This window comes from Cucurbita moschata, unplaced genomic scaffold (assembly GCF_002738365.1).
Source record: "Cucurbita moschata cultivar Rifu unplaced genomic scaffold, Cmos_1.0 Cmo_Scf00025, whole genome shotgun sequence".
Lineage (NCBI taxonomy): Eukaryota > Viridiplantae > Streptophyta > Magnoliopsida > Cucurbitales > Cucurbitaceae > Cucurbita > Cucurbita moschata.
In genome coordinates this window covers 3,008,536-3,032,070 of record NW_019268541.1, presented here as the reverse complement: position 1 = coordinate 3,032,070, position 23,535 = coordinate 3,008,536, and the positions used below count along the sequence as shown (strand labels likewise).

The 23,535-nt window shown below is 39.6% G+C and overlaps 3 protein-coding genes across 3 annotated transcripts; 2 read left to right on the top strand and 1 right to left on the bottom strand.

Annotated features, from left to right (window-relative positions):
* Positions 1–601: 601 nt before the first annotated feature.
* Positions 602–5,263, top strand: LOC111461314 (short-chain dehydrogenase/reductase 2b-like). Its single transcript, XM_023104809.1, has 6 exons — positions 602–626; positions 1,626–1,719; positions 2,436–2,679; positions 2,837–2,914; positions 3,744–3,929; positions 4,723–5,263. Exons 2-6 carry the CDS (start codon positions 1,688–1,690, stop codon positions 5,098–5,100), a joined length of 918 nt encoding a protein of 305 aa, XP_022960577.1. The 5' UTR covers positions 602–626; positions 1,626–1,687; the 3' UTR covers positions 5,101–5,263.
* A 1,149-nt stretch (positions 5,264–6,412) lies between these two features.
* On the bottom strand, positions 6,413–14,919 carry LOC111461312 (bifunctional aspartokinase/homoserine dehydrogenase). Its single transcript, XM_023104807.1, has 12 exons — positions 14,654–14,919; positions 12,749–12,899; positions 12,325–12,402; positions 12,069–12,184; positions 11,584–11,637; positions 10,798–10,885; positions 10,566–10,658; positions 8,850–8,890; positions 7,369–7,422; positions 6,989–7,158; positions 6,785–6,854; positions 6,413–6,605 (listed from the first exon to the last, which is right to left on the bottom strand). The coding sequence occupies exons 1-12, from the start codon at positions 14,759–14,761 to the stop codon at positions 6,483–6,485; spliced, it is 1,146 nt and encodes a 381-aa protein (XP_022960575.1). The 5' UTR covers positions 14,762–14,919; the 3' UTR covers positions 6,413–6,482.
* A 1,259-nt stretch (positions 14,920–16,178) lies between these two features.
* On the top strand, positions 16,179–22,737 carry LOC111461310 (protein FAR1-RELATED SEQUENCE 3-like). The gene is made up of 6 exons (XM_023104803.1): positions 16,179–16,343; positions 17,946–20,280; positions 20,362–20,451; positions 20,566–20,715; positions 21,429–21,545; positions 21,998–22,737. The coding sequence occupies exons 2-6, from the start codon at positions 18,046–18,048 to the stop codon at positions 22,034–22,036; spliced, it is 2,631 nt and encodes an 876-aa protein (XP_022960571.1). The 5' UTR covers positions 16,179–16,343; positions 17,946–18,045; the 3' UTR covers positions 22,037–22,737.
* The last annotated feature ends 798 nt before the right edge of the window (positions 22,738–23,535 follow it).

Genomic DNA, 23,535 nt, shown 5'->3' with positions numbered 1-23,535 from the left:
ACTTTAGAACGATAAAAATAGCTATAAAAATTATGGTTGTCAATAGCAGATTTGAATCGGTAATAAGAGGATTTTCAATCCTCTGCTGTACTAACTGAGCTATACCGGCCATTTCCTTTCCGGCACATTAGACGTATCTATTTTCATAGCAAACCGGTGAGACGAAGAGGCCATTTCCTTTCCGGCACATTAGACGTATCTATTTTCATAGCAAACCGGTGAGACGAAGATTTTGAGTCCCTTGCTCTACCAACTAAGAGATGCCCCGACCATTTCATTTTCTACACATTATCCTTATTGTCAATAGGAGATTTGAACCGGTGACACGAAGATTTTCAGTCCCCTTCTCTACCAACCAACTGCTCGTGTCCCAAGATTCTAACTTAGACAATAATAGATATTCTCGTGTCGAGCTTATTTATTATAATGAAAAAATGGGATTCGATTAAACTATTGGGCGATGGCCAATATGGAGAAGCGCAGAAATGGATGTGATGGGTCAAGTGGGGCTGGCCCAGCGCAGCCATACTAGTCGCTGCTTGTGCCACTCTTTTCTTCACTCTCCATCCTACCACAAAGGCTCAATCGCTTCCACTTTTTCGCCGATCCATTCTCGCCTCAGAGGTAACCCTTTTTCTTTTCATTAATTTCATCTTTCAATCTATAACTTTCTGTGGCTTTATGGGGATGATTATGTGATTTTGATGTGTCATGCGCACCAGGTGTTTGATGATATTACTGTGAGAATTTTTTATGAAAAATACTGACCTACCTGCTTTTTGATTTGACATCCTTTCTTGTTTGGGGCTTTTTAAGACATTTTCGCTGTTCTAATACAACAAATCTGAGTATGATTATTAATGTGAGACTTGAATCTCGAACTGTATATTCGAATTAAATTCATATTGACCTTAACATTTCGATCTTGTGGTGATGTGATGGGTGTGAAAATAAATATTCCAATGAATATTGATGTTCATCCACATAGATGAGGAATCGTGGATAAAAACTCTGTTCATAATAATAAAATTAATTGAACTATAAATAGCAAAAATTTCATCCAAAGTATATACTCGTGAACTTTGTATTTTTTTTAGATACGCTTGAACTTCTAAAAGTTTCATTAAAATGAAGCTCTATATTAAAATGAAGTATAGATAAATGGTTTCCTAATGGTAAAAATATTTCTTATTTTTTTTGTTAGAAGATTAAAGATTGTACAACTTCTAAAAGGTCAGCAATATTTTTTAAACAAGTCACTAACATTCTTAATGATAAGAATATTTTGAAAGTTTAAATGTATTAATGTATCTTTCGAAAGTTTTGTAAACAAAGTACCAAATGGAGGGGTATTTTCTATGATAGCCTCTACATATATTTCCATCGTGTTCCTATTATTATTTTCTCCTATGGAGGAACTAAAAAAAGCCTTGTAGTTGAGAATAACCATGGATGGCCTATACTTACAATGAAACTATTTGTGATTTGAACACCACCAAAAGAATTCATCTCTATTCCAGTAATCTCCAAAGGAGGGATCAAAACATGATTAATGTATTTTCTGTGTCATACATTGCAAAATGAGGTTTGTAAAAATGGATTTTGAACTTTTGAACTTGGCAGGTTTAATATACAAACTACTGCAAATAAAAGGTTAGGCAGTTCAGGACTTCCAGTTGTAGCAAGAATGGAAAGTAATGGAAATCACGGAGCTGAGAGGTATGCTGTTGCTTCAATTCAATGCAAACTTCTTTGCTATGTTAGGTGTGTGTGTTTTTTTTTTCGACGAAACAATTCTTTGTTTGTTCGAAGTTAGCGAGAACATTGGCCCCAATCTCACATCAGTTGGAGAGGGGAACAAAACATTCCTGATAAGGGTGTGAAAATCTCTCCCTAACAGACGCGTTTTAAAATCGCGAGTATGACTGCGATACATAATGAGCCAAAACGGACAACATCGGTTATCGGTGGGCTTGGATTTGGGCTGTTATAAATAGTATCAGAGTCATACACTGGATGGTGTACCAATGAGGACGCTGGCCCCCACGGGTTAAAGGTGTGGAAACTTCTTCCTAACATACGCGTTTTAAAATCGTGAGTCTGATGGCGATACATAACGAACCAAAGCGGATAATATCAGTTAGTGGTGGGCTTGGACTTGGGCTGTTATAAATGGTATCAGAGTCATATACTGGATGGTGTACCAATGAGGACGTTGGCCCCACAAGGTAAATGTGTGGAAACCTCTACCTAACATACGCGTTTTAAAATCGTGAGGCTGAGAGGAATAGTAACGGGCCAAAACGGACAATATTTGTTAGCTGCTCACTTCTCTTTTCTCAAAATTATGCCTATAAATACTATTTTTTATTTTATTTATTATTGTTATTGTTATTGTTATTGTAAATAAGAGGTTTGAAAGCCATTCCTCACAGGTTCGGGGTAGTCACTGGAGCAAACAAGGGGATTGGTTTTGAAACAGCAAAGCAACTTGCTTCTCGAGGCATAAACGTGGTTTTGACAGCCAGAAATGAGCAAAGAGGATTGGAGGCTGTTTCAAAGCTCCATGAAATAGGGTTATCAAATGTAGTTTTCCATCAACTTGATGTGTTGGACCCTGTCAGTATCCACTCTTTGGCTGAGTTCATAGCTGACAAGTTTGGCAGGCTTGATATCTTGGTAAGCTTTCAAATTATTCAATTTCATTTTAGTCATTTAGATTGCTATTTCAAGTACTGGAGTAGTTCTTAATTCAATTTATTTTCAATCAATGTGATTAATTGATTAAAAAGCAAAACTATAAAACTATAATGAAGTGATTTGTTTACTGTTACAGGTGAATAATGCTGGGGCTTCTGGAGTTGTGGTTGATGAGGAAGGATTAAGGGCCATGAACATAGATCCCTCCTCCTGGGTATTATTTATTCTCTTTCTGTTAATTCATTCATTGAGATATATTTGTGAGATCCCACGTTAGTTGGAGAGGGGAACGAAACATTTCTTATAAAGGTGTGAAAACCTCTCCCTAGTAGATTTGTTTTAAAACCGTGAGGCTGACAGTGACATGTAACGGGCCAAAGCGGACAATATTTGCTAGCAGTGGGCTTGGACTGTTACAAGTGATATCAGAGTCAAACACCAGGCAGTGTGCCAGCGAGGATGTTGTGCTCCAAGGGGGTGGATTGTGAGATTCCACATTGGTTGAAGAAGGGAACGAAGCATTCCTTATAAGGGTGTGGAAACCTCTCCCTAGTAGAAACCGTGAGATTGACGACGATACGTAACGGGACAAAGCGGACAATATCTGCTAGTGGTGGGCTTTGACTGTTACAAATGGTATCAGAGTCAGACATCGGACGGTGTCTGGTGTGCCAGCAAGGACACTAGGCTCTATAGGGGGTGGATTGTGAGATCCCACATTGGTTGGAGAGGGGAACGAAGCATTCCTTACAAGGGTGTGGAAACCTGTCCCTAGTAGACACGTTTTAAAACATGAGGCTGACGGCGATACGTAACGGATCAAAGCAGACAATATCTGCTAGTGGTGGGCTTGAACCGTTAGAACATTCAACTTGTCTTGAAGATTGTTTTCGAACACAATTTTATTTCTATTCTTATATTTAACCATAATTCTAAAGACTGCATTTTTGTAATTGCTAACTTTAGCTTAGCTCAACTGGTTAAGGCACGAGGTCCGTGATTTAAATGTTCCTTAGGTTGTTCTGATCAACGCTTAAATACAGCTCTCGGGCAAGGCGACGAACTTGGTTCAGAGTGTGATAAAGACAAACTGTGAGAAGGCAGAAGAATGCCTCAACACAAATTACTATGGCCTCAAAAGAGTAACAGAAGCCCTTCTTCCACTTCTACAGAAATCCTTGGGAGGAGCCAGGATAGTGAATGTCTCCTCTCTTAGAAGCGAATTGAAGGTACCACGCCGTTCTTTATAAACTTCTTCTGCTATAAGTCTTTAATGATTCTATTTAGAGGGGAGAAAATCAAATTTGATAAAAAGCAAGCTAAAAATCTTAAAATATTCATTACTTTCCATGAATCAAATATTGAATAACTCTACAAAGAGTCGTAAATTTCAAAGAAAATAGCTCTAATGTGTGTTTTTCTTTGAAATCCTATCAATTTCATACAAGTCATTTAATGATAATCGTGAGATCCCACGTCGATTGGAGAAGGGAATGAAACATTCCTTATAAGGGCGTGGAAACCTCTCCCTAATAGACGCGTTTTATATCTGCTAGCGGTGGGCTTGAGCTGTTACAAATAGTATCAAAACTAGCCACCAGACAGTGTGTCAGCAGGACGCTGAGCCTCGAAAGGGGGTAGACACTGGCAGTGTGTCAGCGAGGACGCTGAGCCTCGAAAGGGGGTAGACACTGGCAGTGTGTCAGCGAGGACGCTGAGCCTCGAAAGGGGGTGGACACTGGCAGTGTGCCAGCGAGGACGCTGGGCCCCAAAGGAGGGTGGATTGTGAGATTCCACATCGATTGGAGAGGGAACAAAACATTCTTTATAAGACCTCTCCCTAGCAGACGCGTTTTAAAACCTCGTGGAAAAGCCCAAAGAGGACAATATATGCTAATGGTCGGCTTGAGCTATTACCATAATACTTTTTTCTTAACAAAAATCTATTCAAATGTAGAAATTGTCGAACTCATTCGAGTTTTAGGTAACAATTGATACACCTTGCGAAATTCACAATGGCAGAGAATCCCAGGTGAGCACATACGAAAAGAACTGGGAGATATAGAAAATTTGAATGAAGAAAAGGTAGATGAAGTGTTGAAAAAGTTTCTACATGATTTGAAGGAAGATAGATTAGAAGCGAATGGATGGTCACTGATGCTTCCACCGTACAGCATCTCCAAGGCTGCAGTGAATGCTTATACAAGAATTCTTGCAAGACAGCATCCAGAAATGTATATCAATTGTGTTCATCCAGGCTATGTTGATACTGATATCAACTGGCATACAGGAGTATTAACTGTGGAAGAAGGGGCTAGAGGTCCTCTCAAATTGGCTCTTTTTCCAGATGGAAGTCCCACTGGTTGCTACTTCGATCAAACTGAATTGGCAGAGTTTTAATTAAGTTCTTGCTGTTTGGAATGAGGATTGAATTTGTGTTTGTTCTATCAAGTTGAGAAGGCTTCTTTGAATCAAACACTGAATTGGTAAGAGTTTTTAACTCATTGTCTAGATAGATATGAAACATTTCATGTGGAATAAAGCTTAGCTTAGCTTTTTGACTTGTCAGGCTAGTTCTTTTTGTTTTCTTCCTTTACAATTTAGTATAATATATAGATCATTCAAATTTAATATTACGTATAGGAGATTTTGAATATTTGGATTGATGAATATGTTTGAAGAGTTTAGTGATTATCTATGATATTCTTTAACCAAATATTTTTATGAATTAATTATGTATCGTTGTAGTCTTAAAGTTTTAAAACGTGTCTATCAGGGAGTGAATTTCTCACACTTGTAAAGAATGCTAATCTCACAATCCACCTAGCTTCGTTCCTCTCTCCAGTCGATATGAGATCTCACAATCCACACAATCCACACCCCTCTTCGAGGTTTAGCATCCTCCCTGACATTCGTTCTTCCTTCGAGGCTCAACATCTTCGCTGGCATTCGTTCCCATCTCTAATGTGGGATCTCACAATTCATCTCCTTTGTTCACCCCCTTCGAGGCTCAACATCCTCACTGACATCACAATTCACTCTCTTAGAGGCCCAGCATTCCTCACTGACATCACAATTCACTCTCTTAGAGGCCCAGCATCCTCACTGACATTCATTCCCCTCTCTAACGATGCCTATCTTTGATACCATTTGTAACAACTCAAGTCTATTGCTAGCAGATATTGTCCATTTCTACCCGTATTCTCGTCAGCCTCACAGTTTAAAACGCATCTATTAAGAAAGGTTTCCACACTCTTCCAAATAATGTTTCGTTTCTCTCTACAACCGATGTGCAATCTCACAATAGCGTTTTTTAAAACATGAGTAAGTAGCTGTAACGCCCCAGATTCACCGCTAGCAATTAATGTCCTCTTTGGGGTTTTCCTTTCGAGCTTCCCCTCAAGGTTTTAAAACGCGTCTGCTAGAGGAAGGTTTCCACACTCTTATAAATAGTGGTTTGTTCTCCCCCAACCAACGTGAGACATCTCAGTAACCCTTCTTAAAAATTACAAGTTCAAATTCACTCGAAAGAGCTTCCATAGTATATTTAAGCCCCTCCTAATGTTCAAACTCAATTGAAAGAGCCACTTTTATAGCATTTTTTAATCAATCTAACTTAAAAAAAAATTTCCAATACTCTTTCCTATGTAAAAGAAGCAGTTTAAACTCATCAAATCTCAGACCCAAAAAGCTGCAAAAACAGCCGTTTTAAGAGTTCCCACCAGCAATATGATTAACCAAAATTAGTTCTAAGTTCTTCCAAGTTCTTCAAAGAAATCCCTTCAAAACAAATCCTGAAGGTCAAGAATATCAGCTAACACACCAGCTGCTGTTGTGTCATTACCCGCTCCAGCTCCTTGAATCACAAGAGGTCGTTCGTTATAGCATCGGCTGTAAACCACCAGCTGCAATCGCACGGAACGACCGAGTCAATTTCCACACACATTTTATCTAAGACAGGTTCGTATTCGACATTCAAAAACTTCGATATTTATAGTATTTTACGACGTATAGGCCCGTGTTTTAATGGAAATCGTAGGGCTGCAACGTGGTCGTTATCGTGAAATGGGGACGGAGGGCTTACCACATTGTCACTTCCTTTCAATCTTCCCAATGGGGAATCTTTGGGAAACTCTTGTAGTCCAACTTCACACCTAAGAAACATTATCCAAAAGCTGTGCTTCATTATTGATTGTTTTTTGTTTCTAAACAATCATAGTTAAATAACATTTGTTGTGTATTCAAGGCAAATGAAACATAGAAGACAAGACCAAACGTCTAATAATACCTCGAGCTCGAGAATTCGACCGTACAGGCATAACGTAACACGTTTCCTTTTGAGGAAGCCTTGGTAACTCTCTCCTTGATGTCGTTGTCTAGCGATAAAACTCCTTTGTTTAAAAAGTCGTCGATAGGCATAACGTCAGGTCCCATTTCTTTCGGAAACAAGCTTTCGACCTAAGGAGAACTACTATTAGAGCAGGACATTTAGCACGAGGGGATGGGTATACGTGCACAATCATGTACATAGATTTATTTCTACACGAAACTTCGATATCTAGTGCATTTTTTGTCTATGAAGCTTAATATCGTATGCATTTTCGTACATATATAAATGCATGCCATGTATTGTTCTCTTAAGGAAGGAATAGAACTTCTAAAACTGACCTTAATATCGCCCAAGTTGATCTGCTGACCGAGAAGTCGAGCGAGGATCAGAGCCTGTTTACGAATAGACATCAATAAGTATAGCAACGACATGAAATGCTCTAGTCCAGTTCTAGAATCTATGCGGAGTTTATTTCACGTCGTGAACTGTTAGCAGATAAAATTTATAGGATCATACTTCGAGATAATTTGCCGAAAGGTCGAAAATTTGAGTAAATGACACCCAACTGAGCACCACATCTCTACCATTGTTAATCATAGGGCAAAAATAGTGATAATAAGGAAGAGCCACGTTCAATCCAAAATATTGGGAGAATAAGGATGAAGTTGTAACAGCTCAAGCCCACCGCTAGCAGATATTGTCCTCTTTGGGCTTTCCCTTTTGGGCTTCCCTTCAAGGTTTTTAAACATGTCTGCTAGGGAGAAGTTTCCACACATTTATAAAGAATGTTTCGTTCTCTTCCCCAACCGATGTTGGATCTCACAATCCACCCCCCTTCGGGGTCCAGCGTCCTCACTGGCACTTGTTCCCTTCTTCAATCGATGTGGAACCCCCCAATCCACCCCCCTTCGGTGCCCAACATCCTTGCTAACATACCGCCTCATGTCTACCCCCTTTGGGGCTTAGCCTCCTCACTAGCACATCGCCCATTGTCTGGCTCTAATACCATTTGTAACTACTCAAGCCCACGGCTAGCAGATATTGTCCTTTTTGGGCTTTACCTTTCGAGCTTTTCCTCAAGGTTTTTAAAACGTGTATGCTATGAAGAGGTTTCCACACCCTTATAAAGGGTGTTTCTTTCTCCTCCTCAACCTATGTGGGATCTCACAATCCACCCCCTTCAAGGCCCAGCGTCCTCGCTGGCACTTGTTCCCTTCTCCAATCGATGTGGGACCCCCCAATCCACCCCCCTTCGAGGCCCAACGTCCTTGCTGGCACACCGTCTCGTGTCCACCCCCTTCAGGGCTTAGCCTCCTCACTGGCACATCACCCAGTGTCTAACTCTAATGTCATTTATAACAGCTCAAGCCCACTGCTAGCAGATATTGTTCTCTTTGAACTTTCTCTTTTGGGCTTCCCCTCAAGGTCTTTAAAACACGTCTGCTAGGGAGAGGTTTCCACACCCTTAATAAAGGGTGTTTCGTTCTCCTCCCCAATCGATGTGGGATCTCACACATTCCCTACAACAAAATATTAACATGCGACACAACTAATTCTCCCTCACTCGTGTACTTTCCCTCGCACCCCCCCCCCCCCCNCCCCCCCTTCTCGAGCAAGTGAGACAAACCATAGGGCTTTTCTTTTCTGCCGATCATATTTCAATTCACGTCTCTTCTAACGGATTACCTCGTGAACCAACGCATAATTCCAGAGAAGTGTGGTGTGAGATTGTTGAACTACAAGATCAAAAGATTTGGCTACAGAACTCATGCACTAAGCACAGACCCTTAATATCACAAGTCATGCATTAAAACCAAACCTTTCTTGCAACATCCATGCCACTGAGGTCATCACGTGGATCTGCAAGACATTATATAAAACTCATTAAGTACATTGAATTTTCTTATCAGTGATAAATAGATATATAATGCATAACACTGTAATACATGTTTGCACGTGTGCACATATAAGAAAAAACCTAATCCTCCACATGCTCTTCAAAACAATGTCATTTTCTTAAAACAAGAAAGTTCCCCCAACGTACAAAACATCAAGATACAAAACACACATTCCCATATAAAGCATCATAATTGGGGAAGAGAACGAAGCATTCTTTATGAGGGTGTGGAAACCTCTCCCTAGCAAACGCATTTTAAAACCTTGAGGGGAAGCCTGAAAGGGAAGGCTCAAAGAGGACAATATCTGTTAGCGGGGCTTGGGCTGTTACAAATGATATCAGAGTCAAACACCGGGCGATATGCCAGCAAGGACTGAGCCCCGAAGGGGATGGATTGGGGGGTCCCATATCGATTAGAGAAGGAAACGAGTGTCAGCGAGGACGTTGGGCTCCAAAGGGGGGTGGATTGTGAGATCCCACATCGATTGGGAAGGAGAAAGAAGCATTCTTTATAAAGGTGTGGAAACCTCTCCCTAGCAAATGCGTTTTAAAACCTTGAGGGGAAGCCCGGAAGGGAAAACCCAAAGATGACAATATTTGTTAGCGATGGGCTTGAGCTGTTACAAATGGTATCAAAGCCAGACATTGGGCGATGTGTCAGCGAGGAGGCTGAGCCTTGAAGGGGGTGGATTGGGGGGCCCCACATCGATTAGAGAAGGGAACGAGTGTCAGCGAGGACGCTAGGCCCTGAAAGGGGTGGATTGTGAGACCCCACATCGGTTGGGGAGGAGAACGAATAATTCGTTATAAGGGTGTGGAAACCTCTCCCTAGTAGACGCGTTTTAAAACCTTGAGGGGAAACTCGGAAGGGAAAGCCCAAAAAGGACAATATCTGCTAGCGGTGGGCTTGGGCTGTTACATTTTTCCACCTATGGAAAAAAGGGATAGATATACCCTGGCACCATTCTATTGATTCACAATATCGTTTCAGTGTTCACGAAGTCAAAGAATAGCTGAAACCTTAGCAAAAGAAAAAAATCAAAGAACAAAAGAAAAACAAGACCATCTATTCAAGTGTGATATCCCACGTCGGTTGGGAGGGAGAACGAAACACCCTTTATAAGGGTGTGGAAACTTCTCCCTAGCAGACGCATTTTAAAAACCTTAAGGGAAAGCCCAAAGAGGAAAGATTTGCTAGTAGTGGACTTGGGCCATTACAAATGGTATCAGAGCCAGACACCGGTCGATGTGCCAGCGAGAATATTGTTCCCCGAAGGGGGGTAGACACGAGGTGGTGTGTCATTAAGGGCGTTGGGCCCCCAAGGGGGTCGATTTGGTGGGCTTGAGCTGTACATCAAGAGAGCTGGGATCTCTCTTGAAGACAACTCTCCCAAAAGCCCCTCAAAAACCCGATGGCTCTCCTCTCTGCATTGTCGTACAAACAAAAGCGCTCTACACTACTCGACTACTAATCATTTCTCGTGCAATTCTCTTTTAACGGGTTCTCGTATAATAATTAGAGGTCTCAGACCTCACAAGGATGATTTATTTCTTTCATGCCATGAATTAAATGTAAAGATACCACTTGAAATATTACTTTTTAAAATAAAGATAACTAATTGAAACATCACTACAAACCTGGTTCTGTGTAACCTAGGCTTTTAGCAACCTTAACAACTTGGCTCAAAGGCTTTCCTTCTTCAACTTCACTCATTATGTACCCAAGTGTACCTATAACAAACATACAGGATACAAAAATTAATGTTGCCTCAATAAGAAAATACGAACCACGACTCATGCTAAATACCACAAACCCTTGGAGAAACATAGCACTAGTCTAAAAGAAATTATGCGTCGAAGAACTTGATACCACTCAAACTCCCAACGATGTGATGAACAGGATCTCCCGAAGATAGCATACGGGTTAACGAAGCTATAACGGGAAGACCAGCACCGACCTACCACAGAAAAACTCAGTATTATGAAGTTGCATAAATTACTACCCATTTATATATTCATTGCTCGATCGGGGAACATGAAATAAATTTCAACTACTATTAAGAGATTTGGTGGATTGTAAATATTAAGGATATCGTGCAACTTTTTTCAAAGTTATTTTAACTAATTGAGGGGATACGAACCTCTGAACCCTTGATCGATGACATTTGTCTTAACTAATTGAGTTATGCCCAGGTTCTTATACAACGATTCACATGTTTATGATATTCTTAGGAAAAATAACCTCATTCGTTCATAAAAAAATTAAAACGGGCAAGAATAAACTAAGAAATAGATCCGGTTAAAGACGTTAAGCTTCCTGTGACTAAGGGTACACAAAAAGAAACGAGAACAACTATCTATATTGTTGTTCTGAAGGTTCAAGTATAAAAGAGTAACTTTCTTGAATCGTATCTTCGGCTCGGGTTGATCTTCCAATGAGCTACCAATCATACAAATATTATACTTGTTAGGAAACTCGGGTTACTAGAACATGCTATCTCATGCAAATTTTGATAAAATGTTTAACGTCCCTCTTCTTTTCCCAGAAGGGATCTGGAAAGTATGTCACAATTCTTTGACATATCTTTCTTTTGGTAACAAATTCTTAACTGGAAAAAAAAATTCTTGAACAACGTAAATCCATGATATTACTTACAGTTGATTCATGTCGAATACGACGTGGATGTGGAGTCAGTTTGTTATAATCCTCCTGCAACCAGAAAACAATAAATTTGTAAAAGCTTCGACTATTTCGGCTGTTCAGCCAATGTCATAGAAACAACTTTCAAGAGTTTGTCAGGCATCTCTCTATTAATTCGTCGAGATCACGTTGATAACGATAGTGAATCTAAACATATCCCTTGCAAAATGCTCTGTGGCCTAACACATGGTTCCTTGCACAATTTCCCGACTCCTCAAAATCTCCAAATTCCAAAGAATAAACTACGGTATAACCGTATGATATTTGGTAGTCCATGAACTCGAGGGACTTTTGCTAGTGCAAGACGGTAGGCAGTTTGGAACGTATGACCTCTAGATAAAACTCAAGACACGGAAATGAAACCAGTCGATCATGCACGTAACCTAGGGATTTCAATCGACTAAAAATTATAGTTGCGAAGATATAAGAGAGTGTATTACAATTGTAGAGGTTAAAGGCTTCTTATTGGCCAAAACAATGCAACAACCCAAGTCAACCACTTGCTTTAACACATTAACAGTGTCAGAACTGGCAGAGCAATCAACACAGGCCAGACCTACAATAAAAGATGAAGATCAAAGTCGAAATAAGAAAAAGTAAATCGATACGTGTATGAGAGTATGCTGGAAAGCTCGAGGACCAAGATCGTATTCAACTAATATGTTTAGCAGATCAAAGTTCACATAAACCACAAACCTGTCGCTTTACCGAGAAGAGTCGCAATATCAATAACTTTTTTAGTTGCTTCTGTATCGGAAAATAGTTTGCTCTCACCTGCCAAAAAATTTAACACGTTAGAACAACATAGATTAATGATTACTGAAAATAATGTCAGAAAACTTGCCCAATGGAACCTAATTTCGATTCTACGAAGCCTATATCAATAACTACTCATGGGTCATCGTTTCAAACGCCTCGAGATGTTGTGGGAATGTGCTCTATAAGGCCATCTTTGAGAAAGGAGCGTTTTGGGAGATTGCTTATCATATCATAACTCATTAATACTAGAAGTTATAAATATATATTAGATGTACTATAACTTGAAGTAACATTGGCAATCTATACGTCGTTCTGTTTTTCACATCTTTCGCTACGAGATTAAGAAGATATGAGGAATTACCCAAATTGCTAAGATTTGATAAAGAGCCACCGCTCGACTTGACATGACAAATTTCCATTAAAATCTTGTCATTTAACTCAGTTGTGAGCGCATCAGATGCAACGACTAGTGATCTACTATCACATACTCCTATAACTCGCAAGTGGACGCCCTGTCAAGCAAAATTGTTACAATTTTCTCAAGGTTGAGTAAGGAGGATGCAATCATGAAGTATTTACCTCAAAATTGAAGGTGAAACATAACTTAATAGAAGTACCAACTCTATAGTGAAGTAGTGAATGAAAAGAAAAAAAACGTCTAAAAATGAATCATATAACATATTTACGGATAACATTTTAAAATTATAAGAGGACAGCCAATCAGAAATATCACCAAATCGCCCGCCTTAATGACAATCTTAGTGAATTTAAATCGCTCATTTAACACGGCATTTGGCACATGAAAAGGGATGAATGAGAAGTGGAAACTTCACTCAGTGCCTTCAAAGTGAGCCTTGTTAAAATGCACGTGATGCGAAATCCCGAAATTTAAAAGAAAAATGTTGTCTTTGTAATTTAATTATTGGTATAGACCTGCAGCATATAGTACTTATTGTGGGTGAGACATTTTTAATTATAGAAAACATCACATGGGACCTTCGACGCATGGTTCAAGTAGACCATACTACTAGCTAAGTGCGTATGGTAGTGTGAAGTCTAAGGAATTCCAGGTATTTGGTAGAACATTGAGTGAGACAGGAACCCACTTGGTCTACAACTAGGTGATAGAAAACCAGAGTGAGTCCATGCTCGTAAATCGACCTGACCTGAGTGTATGGTAGCTCGATCAAAGTGAGACCATGTAACAGCCCAAGCCCAAGCCCACCGCTGGCAGATATTATCCTCTTTGGATTTTCTCTTTCGGATTTCCTCTCAAGGTTTTTAAAACGCGTTTGCTAGGGAGAGATTTCCACACCTTTATAAAAAATGTTTCGTTCTCCTCCCCAACCAATGTGGGATCTCACAATCCACATCCTCTTTGGATTTTCTCTTTCGGATTTCCTCTCAAGGTTTTTAAAACGCGTTTGCTAGGGAGAGATTTCCACACCTTTATAAAGAATGTTTCGTTCTCCTCCCCAACCAATGTGGGATCTCACAATCCACCCCCTTGGGGCCAGCATCCTCGCTGGCACTTGTTCCCTTCTCTAATCGATTTGGGACCTCCAAAATCCACCTCATTCGAGGTCTAACGTCCTTGCTGACACTGCCTTGTGTCCACCCCCTTTCAAGGCTCAGCCTCCTCGCTGGCACATCGTCCCGTGTCTGACTCTGATACTATTTGCAACAGCCCAAGCTCACTACTAGCAGATATTGTCCTCTTTGAGCTTTCCCTTTCGAGCTTCCTCTCAAGGTTTTTAAAGCATGTCTGCTAGGAAGAGATTTCTACACCCTTATAAACAATATTTCATTCTCCTCCCCAACCAATATGGGATCTCACAGACCAAGTGCTCACAACTTGACCTACGTGAAATACGTGAAATCAATTGTTTGCTTGCTTGATCCAAGGTGTCTAGCCAATACACAAACATGAAAAGCTCAAGAAGGATACACATCAGACATGAACTCTATAATGTGAGATTAAATTTTAAGCCAACCTAACACATCCAACACTAATGTAGTTGTAGTGGCACCACAACCACTCACCTACCACATCCTCCACACTTAAACAATACTCTTAACAAATTAAACAATGCACTGAATTTGCCATGAATGCAATGCATCGAGTATGAATCATGCTATCGGTTACGAATCTCAGGTCAAAACAAATGGATAAGCTCTAAATATTATTGAAACCCATGAAAAATTAAAAGCGATATATTTCTAAAGAACGTCAGAAGCAGCGGACAAGAGAGAGGAGGAGAAATGCCTGTTTAGCGTGAAGTGATCGGCAGGATACGATGTGGTGGAGGAGCTGACGGCCAACACCGCCGCAGCCGATCAGAAGCACGGGGATGATCTTCATCTTCTTGCCCATGGACGCCGAATTTCCTCTGGTTATTTGAGAATTTGTTGTAATGCCTTCTGATGATGAGCTTCTAACCTGGCCGGACCTTCTCCGAGCTGATCGTGACCACTCTTGTCAGTAGCGCCGCCTCAAGGTTCCGCTCCTCAAATATACGAATTTTAAAATAATAAGAGATTTAATAGAAAAATAGGAAGTCAATAATTTAATGGATAAATTAATTTTATAAATATAAATATATATTTTATAGATATTTAAAAAATAAAAATTCCACCAAATACATGATTTTAACGAATCGTTTGAAAGCTAAAAAGCTCACTTTATTTTTTAGGGTATTTATTCCAACTTCATTTTTTAATATTGGAATTACGGTAAAGATGATGATTTATTCGATAAAAAACGGGTACACGGTAGCTTAAGAGGATAATAACGAAACTTGTATTAAAATATTGATATGACTGTAATTTACAGTGACTCGTCATCTCGAGTTTTAACATAGTACACGAGCAAGAAATTACGTGTTCGAAGTTTTGTAATATCACTTTCTACTTGTGGAACTTCTACCGGCTTTCACGCCCACAATTGAGAGAGAGTGTTGAAATATTGATATAATTAAATTTCTTATAATTTATTATCTCTTTTGTGCAATGGAAATGCTGTGAACGATCGAGTCTGAGCTTGAGTTTAGATGTATACGTAATGGCAGCCTATTATGGCAATACGAGTCGAGAAACCAAATAAGATTGCTGGTAAAAAAAAAAACATATTTCACGATTTAATTAAGTTGACCTCTCGAAAATGACGGTTAGATGTAAGTCCACTGCTAGCAGATATTGTCCTATTTGAGCTTTCCCTTAAAGTTTTTAAAATGTGTATGCTACGAAGAGGTTTTTACACTCTTACAAAAAATGGCACACCAAATCCACCCCGTTCAAGCCCCAACGTCCTTACTGGCACACCATCTCATGTCCATCCCCCGTTGCATCGGTTGGGGAGAACGAAGCATATTTTACAAGGGTGTAAAAACTTCTCCCTAGGTAACGTGTTTTAAAAGCTTTGGGAGGAAGCCCGAGAGAAAAAGTCTAAAAAAGATAATATTTGCTAGCGGTAGGCGTAAGCTGTTACATTCACGGAGAATATTCACAACTTTTTTTAATATTTATGAGTACCCAATTCATTTATGCTTCAAAAAAAAAAAAAAAAAAACTTTTAGGATATTAATATTCCCATGAGATAGAAATAAAGTTTTTTAATGTTTAAAAAATAAAGATGATTTTGATTATATTTAAATATATATATATTTATTCATTAATTATTATTTTTTATCGTAGACGACAATACCACGGTAGCATTCACTAAATATGATGAAATAATTGGAAACAACGACAACGTCCTAACACGTGGCCTCTTTTGATTCGTCCTTCAGCGAACTAGAATACATGATGGCACATCGGATTACTCTAAACGTCCTCGATCGCGCCCCCTCTCTCTCTCTCTCCTCATTTTCCCTCTCCTCCTCTTCCCGGCCACCAGCCTCCGTCGCTTTAGGCGCTGCCAGTCACTGGACTGGACGGTCAAGACTGTGACGAACTAGGTATGTCCACGTCCATGATTCCCTCTCTATTTTCCTCTTGTTGATTCTCGTCTCTTCCAGTTTCTAGGGTTTAATTCCGTCTTTGTTTCTTTATTATGCCATAGGGCTTTGGTTTTACTCGATTGTAGTCTGCAATTGGCTGCTTAATGAGATATGCGTTTAAAATGGGATTTGAGTTTCTTATTGTCATTTGCGACGTTTTTAATGCAATTACTTAATTCTGTCTCTCAAGTATAGGTGCTGTTTTCTTTAACCAAGGAATTTGTTGGTGTTAAGTGTGTGGGAATTGACTAAGTGTGATCATGATAAAGTGAGGTACTGTTAGCTATAATAACTTGAATTTGAAGATGTGGGCATATGGTTATGGATTGCACTTGTTAGATATAGGCATTGCCAAGATGCTTGTTACTTTAGGGAGATTTCATCAGTTTGTGGTTGGATTACCATTCTTGGTTCTACTGAATTTTATGTTGGCCTTTCGGTTTCAATGGCAATTAGTCGTTAGCCAGTAGAGTTTCTAACGAGGTTCAGTTTTTTGGTGGCTGTTTGTAACATCCCAAGTCTACCGCTATCTGATATTGTCCTCTTTGGACTTTCTATTTTGAGCTTCTCCTTAAGGTTTCTAAAACGCGTCTGTTAGGGAGAGGTTTCCACACACCCTTATAAGACATGCTTCATTCCCCTCTCTAGCCAATGTGAGATCTCACAATCCACCCCCCTTGGGAGCCCAACGTCCTCACTAGTACACCGCCCGATCTCTGGTTCTAATACTATTTGTAATGGCCCAAGTCTACCTCTAGCGGATATTGTCCTCTTTGGGATTTCCCTTTCGGGCTTCCCCTCAAGGTTTTTAAAATGCGTCTGCTAGAGAGAGGTTTCCACACACCCTTATAAGACATGTTTCGTTCCTCTCTCCAGTCAATGTGGGATCTCACAACTGAGAAAGGTCAATTCCAATGACTTTCATTCAAGGAGATGCCAGTTTATGGTCTATGATTGACCTCAATGATGTGATATTTGCAAGGAGTTGAGCAAATATGTTGATCTCACAACTGAGAAAGGTCAATTCCAATGACTTTCATTCAAGGAGATGCCAGTTTACGGTCTATGATTGACCTCAATGATGTGATATTTGCAAGGAGTTGAGCAAATATGTTGATCACGTTCTCCTCCCTCACTTCTTAACTGCTCGTTCTCTATATCTCATGCAACATTTTTATCCAAACACTTTTAGGTGGGTTCTCAGTTAACTGGTAGTATGCTGGAGAATTTTGCAGTTACATTAGATCAAGGACAATGGTGACTTTTTGGAACGTTGACTACCTCGCCATGTTTCATGAAATTTAGAGATGAATGGGCAAATTTGGAAATGTAACAGATGTTAATGAGTTTTAGAATAGAACTTCTTTCTAGCATAGCCTTCTTGTGGGGGTTGGGACAAATTGAGGTTTTGGAGCAAATTTAGGTTTTGCGAAGGTTGTTGTTATCTCGTTTGGTTGAAAGCTGGCTGCATCAATAATTTATAATTGGTTTTTCTTTTCTCTGGTGAGTTCTTATGGATTACAACTTAATGATATTTTGTGGTTTGATAATTTGTTACAGATTGCATTTAAATTGCATCGGGAGCGAAAATGAATAGCCTTTTCCCTTTTATATTGGGTTTCTTATTGGGTAAATAACTTGGATTTACACAGTGGATTAGATGGATGAAATGGTTGGGGTTGATGGGTTGGCTCATCCTGCAGTTGTAGATGATAGTGATGTTGACCCTCATGAAGGTGAAATCAACACTGCTGAAGATTCTGCATTTCATGATGAAGATGGAATTATCGAACCGTATGAAGGCATGGAATTTGAATCCGAAGGCAATGCAAAGACCTTCTATGATGAGTATGCTCGACGCATTGGTTTTAGTTCAAAACTTGGACAACTTAGTCGTTCTAAATCCGATGGAATTATAATTAGTAGAGAATTTGTATGTGCTAGAGAGTGTTCAGAAAGAAAACCTGCTGGTAGTTGTGATGCAATGCTTAGGATAGAATTGAAAGATCAGGATAAATGGGTTGTCACAAAGTTTGTAAAAGAGCATAGTCATTCTACAGTCAATTTGAGTAAGGTGCATTATCTACGGCCACGCAGGCATTTCGCTGGTGCTGCAAAGACCATGACTGAAGCTTACACTGGTTCAGCAGGTGTTCCCAGTGGTGTCATGTCTGTATTAATGGACGACAACCGAGCACCTGCAGGTAAAACTCGTGGAGGTTGGAAGACATCTCAAGCGGAAGCTAATCGGTCACTTAATAATGCTTCAACTATGAATTATCCCATTAGGAATGCTGGCCAAAAGAGGACACTAGGGAGGGAGGCTCAGAATATGCTGGAATATTTTAAGAAAATGCAATCTGAGAATCCTGGATTTTTTTATGCAATACAACTTGACGAAGATAATCGTATGGCTAATGTATTTTGGGCTGATGCAAGGTCTCGAGCAGCTTACAGTCATTTTGGTGATGCAGTTACATTGGACACTATGTACAGAGTTAACCAGTTCAGAGTTCCCTTTGCACCATTCACTGGAGTGAACCATCATGGTCAGACAATTTTGTTTGGATGTGCTTTACTTCTTGATGAATCTGAGGCTTCTTTTGTTTGGTTGTTCAAAACATTTCTAACAGCAATGAATAATCGTCAGCCTGTTTCAGTTACCACGGATCAAGACAGAGCCATACATGTAGCTATTGCTCAAGTGTTTCCCGACGCCCGACACTGCATTAGCAAATGGCACGTGTTAAGAGAAGGTCAGCAGAAGTTAGCTCATGTATGTCTCACATATCCGAATTTTCAAGTCGAACTTTACAATTGTATCAACTTGACTGAAACTATTGAGGAATTTGAGTCTGCCTGGAATTGTATCATTGAAAAGTATAATTTAGGACGAAATGATTGGCTCCAATCATTATATAACGCACGTGCTCAGTGGGTTCCCGTGTATGTCCGTGATTCATTTTTTGCTGTAGTATCTCCCAATCAAGGATATGATAATTCCTTTTTTGATGGATATGTGAATCAGCAGACCGCATTACCATTGTTCTTTAGGCAGTATGAAAGAGCTTTAGAAAATTGGTTTGAAAAGGAAATAGAGGCAGACTTTGACACAATGTGCACTACACCTGTATTGAGGACGCCATCTCCTATGGAGAAGCAAGCAGCAAATCTTTATACGAGAAAAATATTTGCAAAATTTCAAGAAGAGCTTGTTGAAACTTTTGTCTATACTGCAAATCGAATCGAAGGTGATGCAACTCTTAGCACTTTTCGGGTTGCTAAATTTGAGGATGACCAGAAGGCATATGTTGTCACGTTAAATTATCCAGACATGAGAGCTAATTGTAGCTGTCAAATGTTCGAGTATTCCGGCATTCTTTGCAGACATGTATTAACCGTCTTCACAGTAACTAATGTACTTACATTACCATCTCATTTCATTTTGAGAAGATGGACAAGGAATGCAAGGAATGGACTTGGATCAGATGAACGTGCTATTGAGTTACACGGCCAGGAGTCTTTATCGTCAAGGTACAATAATTTATGCCGAGAAGCAATCAGGTACGCGGAGGAAGGTGCAACTGCTCCAGAAACTTATAATCTTGCCATGACTGCACTAAAAGAAGCTGGGAAAAAAGTAGCAACTGTCAAAAATAATATTGCAAAAGTTGCACCTCCTAGCTCTCAGGTCAGTGGGGTTGGGTATGATGAGAGGAAGACCTCAGCTTCAGCATCAGATACAACCCCACTGTTGTGGCCTCGTCAAGATGAAGTAACGAGGCGATTTAATCTTAACGATGCTGGTGCTCATGTCCAATCCATTGCTGATTTGAATTACCCACATATAGCTCCTGTCTCCCTTCACCGAGATGACAATCCTCCCGACCACGTGGTTTGTTTATTTAGTTTTGCTTATTTCTTGGTTCCGAACTGTGAACGTGAGTCAAAGTTTCTAATATTGTCCTTCGGTTAGGCTGTTCTTCCTTATTTGAAATCAATGACTTGGGTGATGGAGAATAAAAATTCAACCACAGGAAATAGAGTTGCTGTTATCAACTTGAAGGTACTAAAGGACACATGATTTTCTTTTACTGGATTGTTATGTCAAATAACTTTCAAGAAGTTATGATTTCTTTAGGTTGCCTTTTCTGATCTCATTTTTTATTACTTATTGTAGCTGCAAGACTACAGTAAGAGTCCGTCTGCAGAATCGGAAGTTAAGTTTCAGCTGTCAAGGGTTTCACTGGAACCAATGTTGAGGTCTATGGCATACATCAGTGAACAGCTCTCGACACCGGCGAACAAAGTGGCTGTCATCAACTTGAAGGTACGATACCGAGTGCATCTAAATTTTTGAATTTACCTGATTTTTGTCTCATATAACTGTTAGGTTCTAGTAATGGGAACATTCAATGGCCTCTTGCTAAATATTAGCAATCGATCCATATTTTAGAAGCTCGAAGGATACGAAGTATCATTCTATTCTCGGTTGGAGGGTGTTCACGACTCTTGAGAGTTCTGGTGACTCTTAATGTGTAACAACCCAAACTCTAGGGAGAGGTTTTATGTCTCGTGGTTGGACTTTCCCTTCAGGGCTTCCCCTCAAGGTTTTAAAGCGCGTCCACTAGGGAGAGGTTTCCACGTCCTTTATAAGGAATGTTTCGTTCCCCTCTCCAACCAATGTGGGAACTCACAATCCACTACACTTGGGAGCCTAGCGTCCTCGCTGGCACACCGTTCGGTGTCTAGCTCTGATACCATTTGTAACAGCCCAAGTCCACCTCTAGCAGATATTGTCCTCTTTGGGCTTTCCTTTCAGGGCTTTCCCTCAAGATTTTAAAACGCGTCCACTAGGAAGAGGTTTTCACATCCTTATAAGGAATGCTTCGTTCCCCTCTCCAACCAATGTGGGTACTCACATCATCTATGCTATATGTATTGCTTTCTTACTTATAAATGCCTTCTGGTGACTCTTTCTGTAAGCTATACGTGTCACTATTTTTCTCATAGATGCATGTTCTGAAATCTATTGCATCTCAGCTTCAAGATACGGAGACAACTTCGGGAGAGTCTGAGGTTAAGTTTCAGGTCTCTAGAGATACATTGGGTGCAATGTTGAGGTCAATGGCCTACATTCGTGAGCAGCTTTCAAATGCTGTAAGTATTTTTTGCCAAAACCTTTTCGTTTTGTTTTCCTTCCCTCTTGGTTGCTATCGTTCCGATTATCGACCATCGTTATAATGATTTTTTCGTCTTAAAAGTTGACTGGAGTTTATTCAGTCACCATCGAGTTTAAACCAATTCCTCCAAGTCATTCTTTTTCGGCGAATTTACATGTACTTCTCGTATTGCCTATACATATCCCCACATCATTAGCGATGCATTTTTATATTGCATGTACTCCTTCCCTTGAGGTCGAGAGTTCAAATCATCATTCTCTCACTTGTCATAAAGAAAACAAGGTTTTTCTTTTCCCTTCAAAGATCCATAGCCCAAAAAAAGGAAAGAAATTGTAATTGAGGAGAACAAGTCTGAAATGTTATTAGAATGCTGTTTAGAACTTTGGATTGTCTGAATGTTCTTATTTGTATCAAACACTTGTTTGGCAGGCTGAGTCAGAACCTCTTCCAAAAAAGCAAAGGAAGTAAGGACATCATGGACACCTGCACTTCATGCATCCTATATTTCTGAAACATGCCAATGGTGATGCCTAAAATGCTTGCTAAATCTGGCTTTACCGCCCCCATACCAATCCCCCCCCATTTTTAACACCTAGATTGAAGCATCCAATGGTCCTAAGAGTCATCTTGTTAGGGGCAGTAAGGGACCCATATTGAATGATGTCTCCAGCAATAGAGTAGCTCCATTAGTTATGCTTGTTTTCTTCTCAATTCCTAACTGTTTTTGGAGATTGCTGGTGGCCAATGGTGTTCCGGTTGCAGCTTATAGAAGTGAAAGGATTGTCATTTTCCATCCTTATTGAAGCTGCTCAACTTCTCACTGCCCCGCACTCGGTGCAACCGAGTCTAAGCTTTCGGGTTGCTTGCTTTCTGGCGAGGAAGGATGAAAATGGAAGTCCCTGAATCCAAAGGATCAGATACTCGAGTTGCTAACGAAGGTTCCCCCCTGTTTTTTCGTTCTGCAAAGAGGGTCACCATGCCTTAATGTATTGTTTGTATATAAGAGTCATTGATATGTCTGCTCAAATGTGATAATAAGACATCAATTATTGTGTTATCTTAACATGTGAGAGGTAATCTCTTTTTGTTTAGACTGATTTTTTTCCTCTCATCAAGGCATAGTTTGATGTTGGTACAAGTAAATGAATCATTATAACATTCTTGCCCCTTTCGTTTGGGCTTTCAACTTTTTTCGTTCATTTAATTTTTCAAGTATCGTTTATCTAAAGATGGAGATTTGAATCTAAAAAAGTCAAAACGACGCAATATTTACTCATTTGGAAAGTGAAGTTGAGATTGTTTCCATTATTTGAAGATGCAATTTGAAGCGAATTTTATAGTATCTAATCTCAACTAAGAGATTGCTTGACAAACTATTAGTGAATGTAGTGATGTTATTGCCCCGTGATAAATAAAATGGTTGGGTATATTATATTTAATTTATAACGGAACTCCCACCCTTAACCCATTAACGAAAAAGAAAAAATAAAAAGATAAGGTTATTCCATTTCGAAAAAAGACACACATCTAAGTTCCATAGCTTTAACTCCGCTATCCCGATCATGATTTTTCTACTCCCAGAGGAAAACGTCCTTTCTTTTTTTGCCAGTTGTGGGCAAGAAGGGATTCGAACCCCCAACACTATGGTTCGTAGCCACGTGCTCTAATTCTCTAGCTTTTCCAAATTGATTTTAATATGCAATCACATATTAAAATGGAGAAAAATGGAGAAAAATGGGAGAAAAATGGAGCTCTAATTGAGAGGAAAAAAAATACATGAACGACAGAAAATTATAAAAATGAAACTATTCCTTTTGAACAACAAAAAGCGATTAATCAAGTACGACAACAGGTTTCGAACGACAAGTGCTAATATTGCCATGTTTGGGACGATAAAGGAAATAACTAACTGATTAGAAGGTCCTGCTGTAGGCATTTTTTTAAAAAAAAAAAAAAAAAAAAAATTA

What these genes read in the sequence shown, in the direction of transcription:
- LOC111461312 (XM_023104807.1), bottom strand. Translation starts at nt 14,761, where the DNA reads ATGGGCAAGAAGATGAAGATCATCCCCGTGCTTCTGATCGGCTGCGGC. An exon ending in GCATGGATGTTGCAAGAAAG is followed by an intron (nt 7,423 to 8,849) that starts GTTTGGTTTTAA and finishes ATTCGTAAACAG; the next exon opens with GCTCTGATCCTCGCTCGACT. An exon ending in TGAAAGGAAGTGACAATGTG is followed by an intron (nt 6,606 to 6,784) that starts GTAAGCCCTCCG and finishes GTGCGATTGCAG; the next exon opens with CTGGTGGTTTACAGCCGATG.
- LOC111461310 (XM_023104803.1), top strand. Translation starts at nt 18,046, where the DNA reads ATGGATGAAATGGTTGGGGTTGATGGGTTGGCTCATCCTGCAGTTGTA. An exon ending in ACAATCCTCCCGACCACGTG is followed by an intron (nt 20,281 to 20,361) that starts GTTTGTTTATTT and finishes TCCTTCGGTTAG; the next exon opens with GCTGTTCTTCCTTATTTGAA. An exon ending in GTGAGCAGCTTTCAAATGCT is followed by an intron (nt 21,546 to 21,997) that starts GTAAGTATTTTT and finishes CTTGTTTGGCAG; the next exon opens with GCTGAGTCAGAACCTCTTCC.
- LOC111461314 (XM_023104809.1), top strand. Translation starts at nt 1,688, where the DNA reads ATGGAAAGTAATGGAAATCACGGAGCTGAGAG. An exon ending in GGAAATCACGGAGCTGAGAG is followed by an intron (nt 1,720 to 2,435) that starts GTATGCTGTTGC and finishes CATTCCTCACAG; the next exon opens with GTTCGGGGTAGTCACTGGAG. An exon ending in TTGGCAGGCTTGATATCTTG is followed by an intron (nt 2,680 to 2,836) that starts GTAAGCTTTCAA and finishes TTACTGTTACAG; the next exon opens with GTGAATAATGCTGGGGCTTC.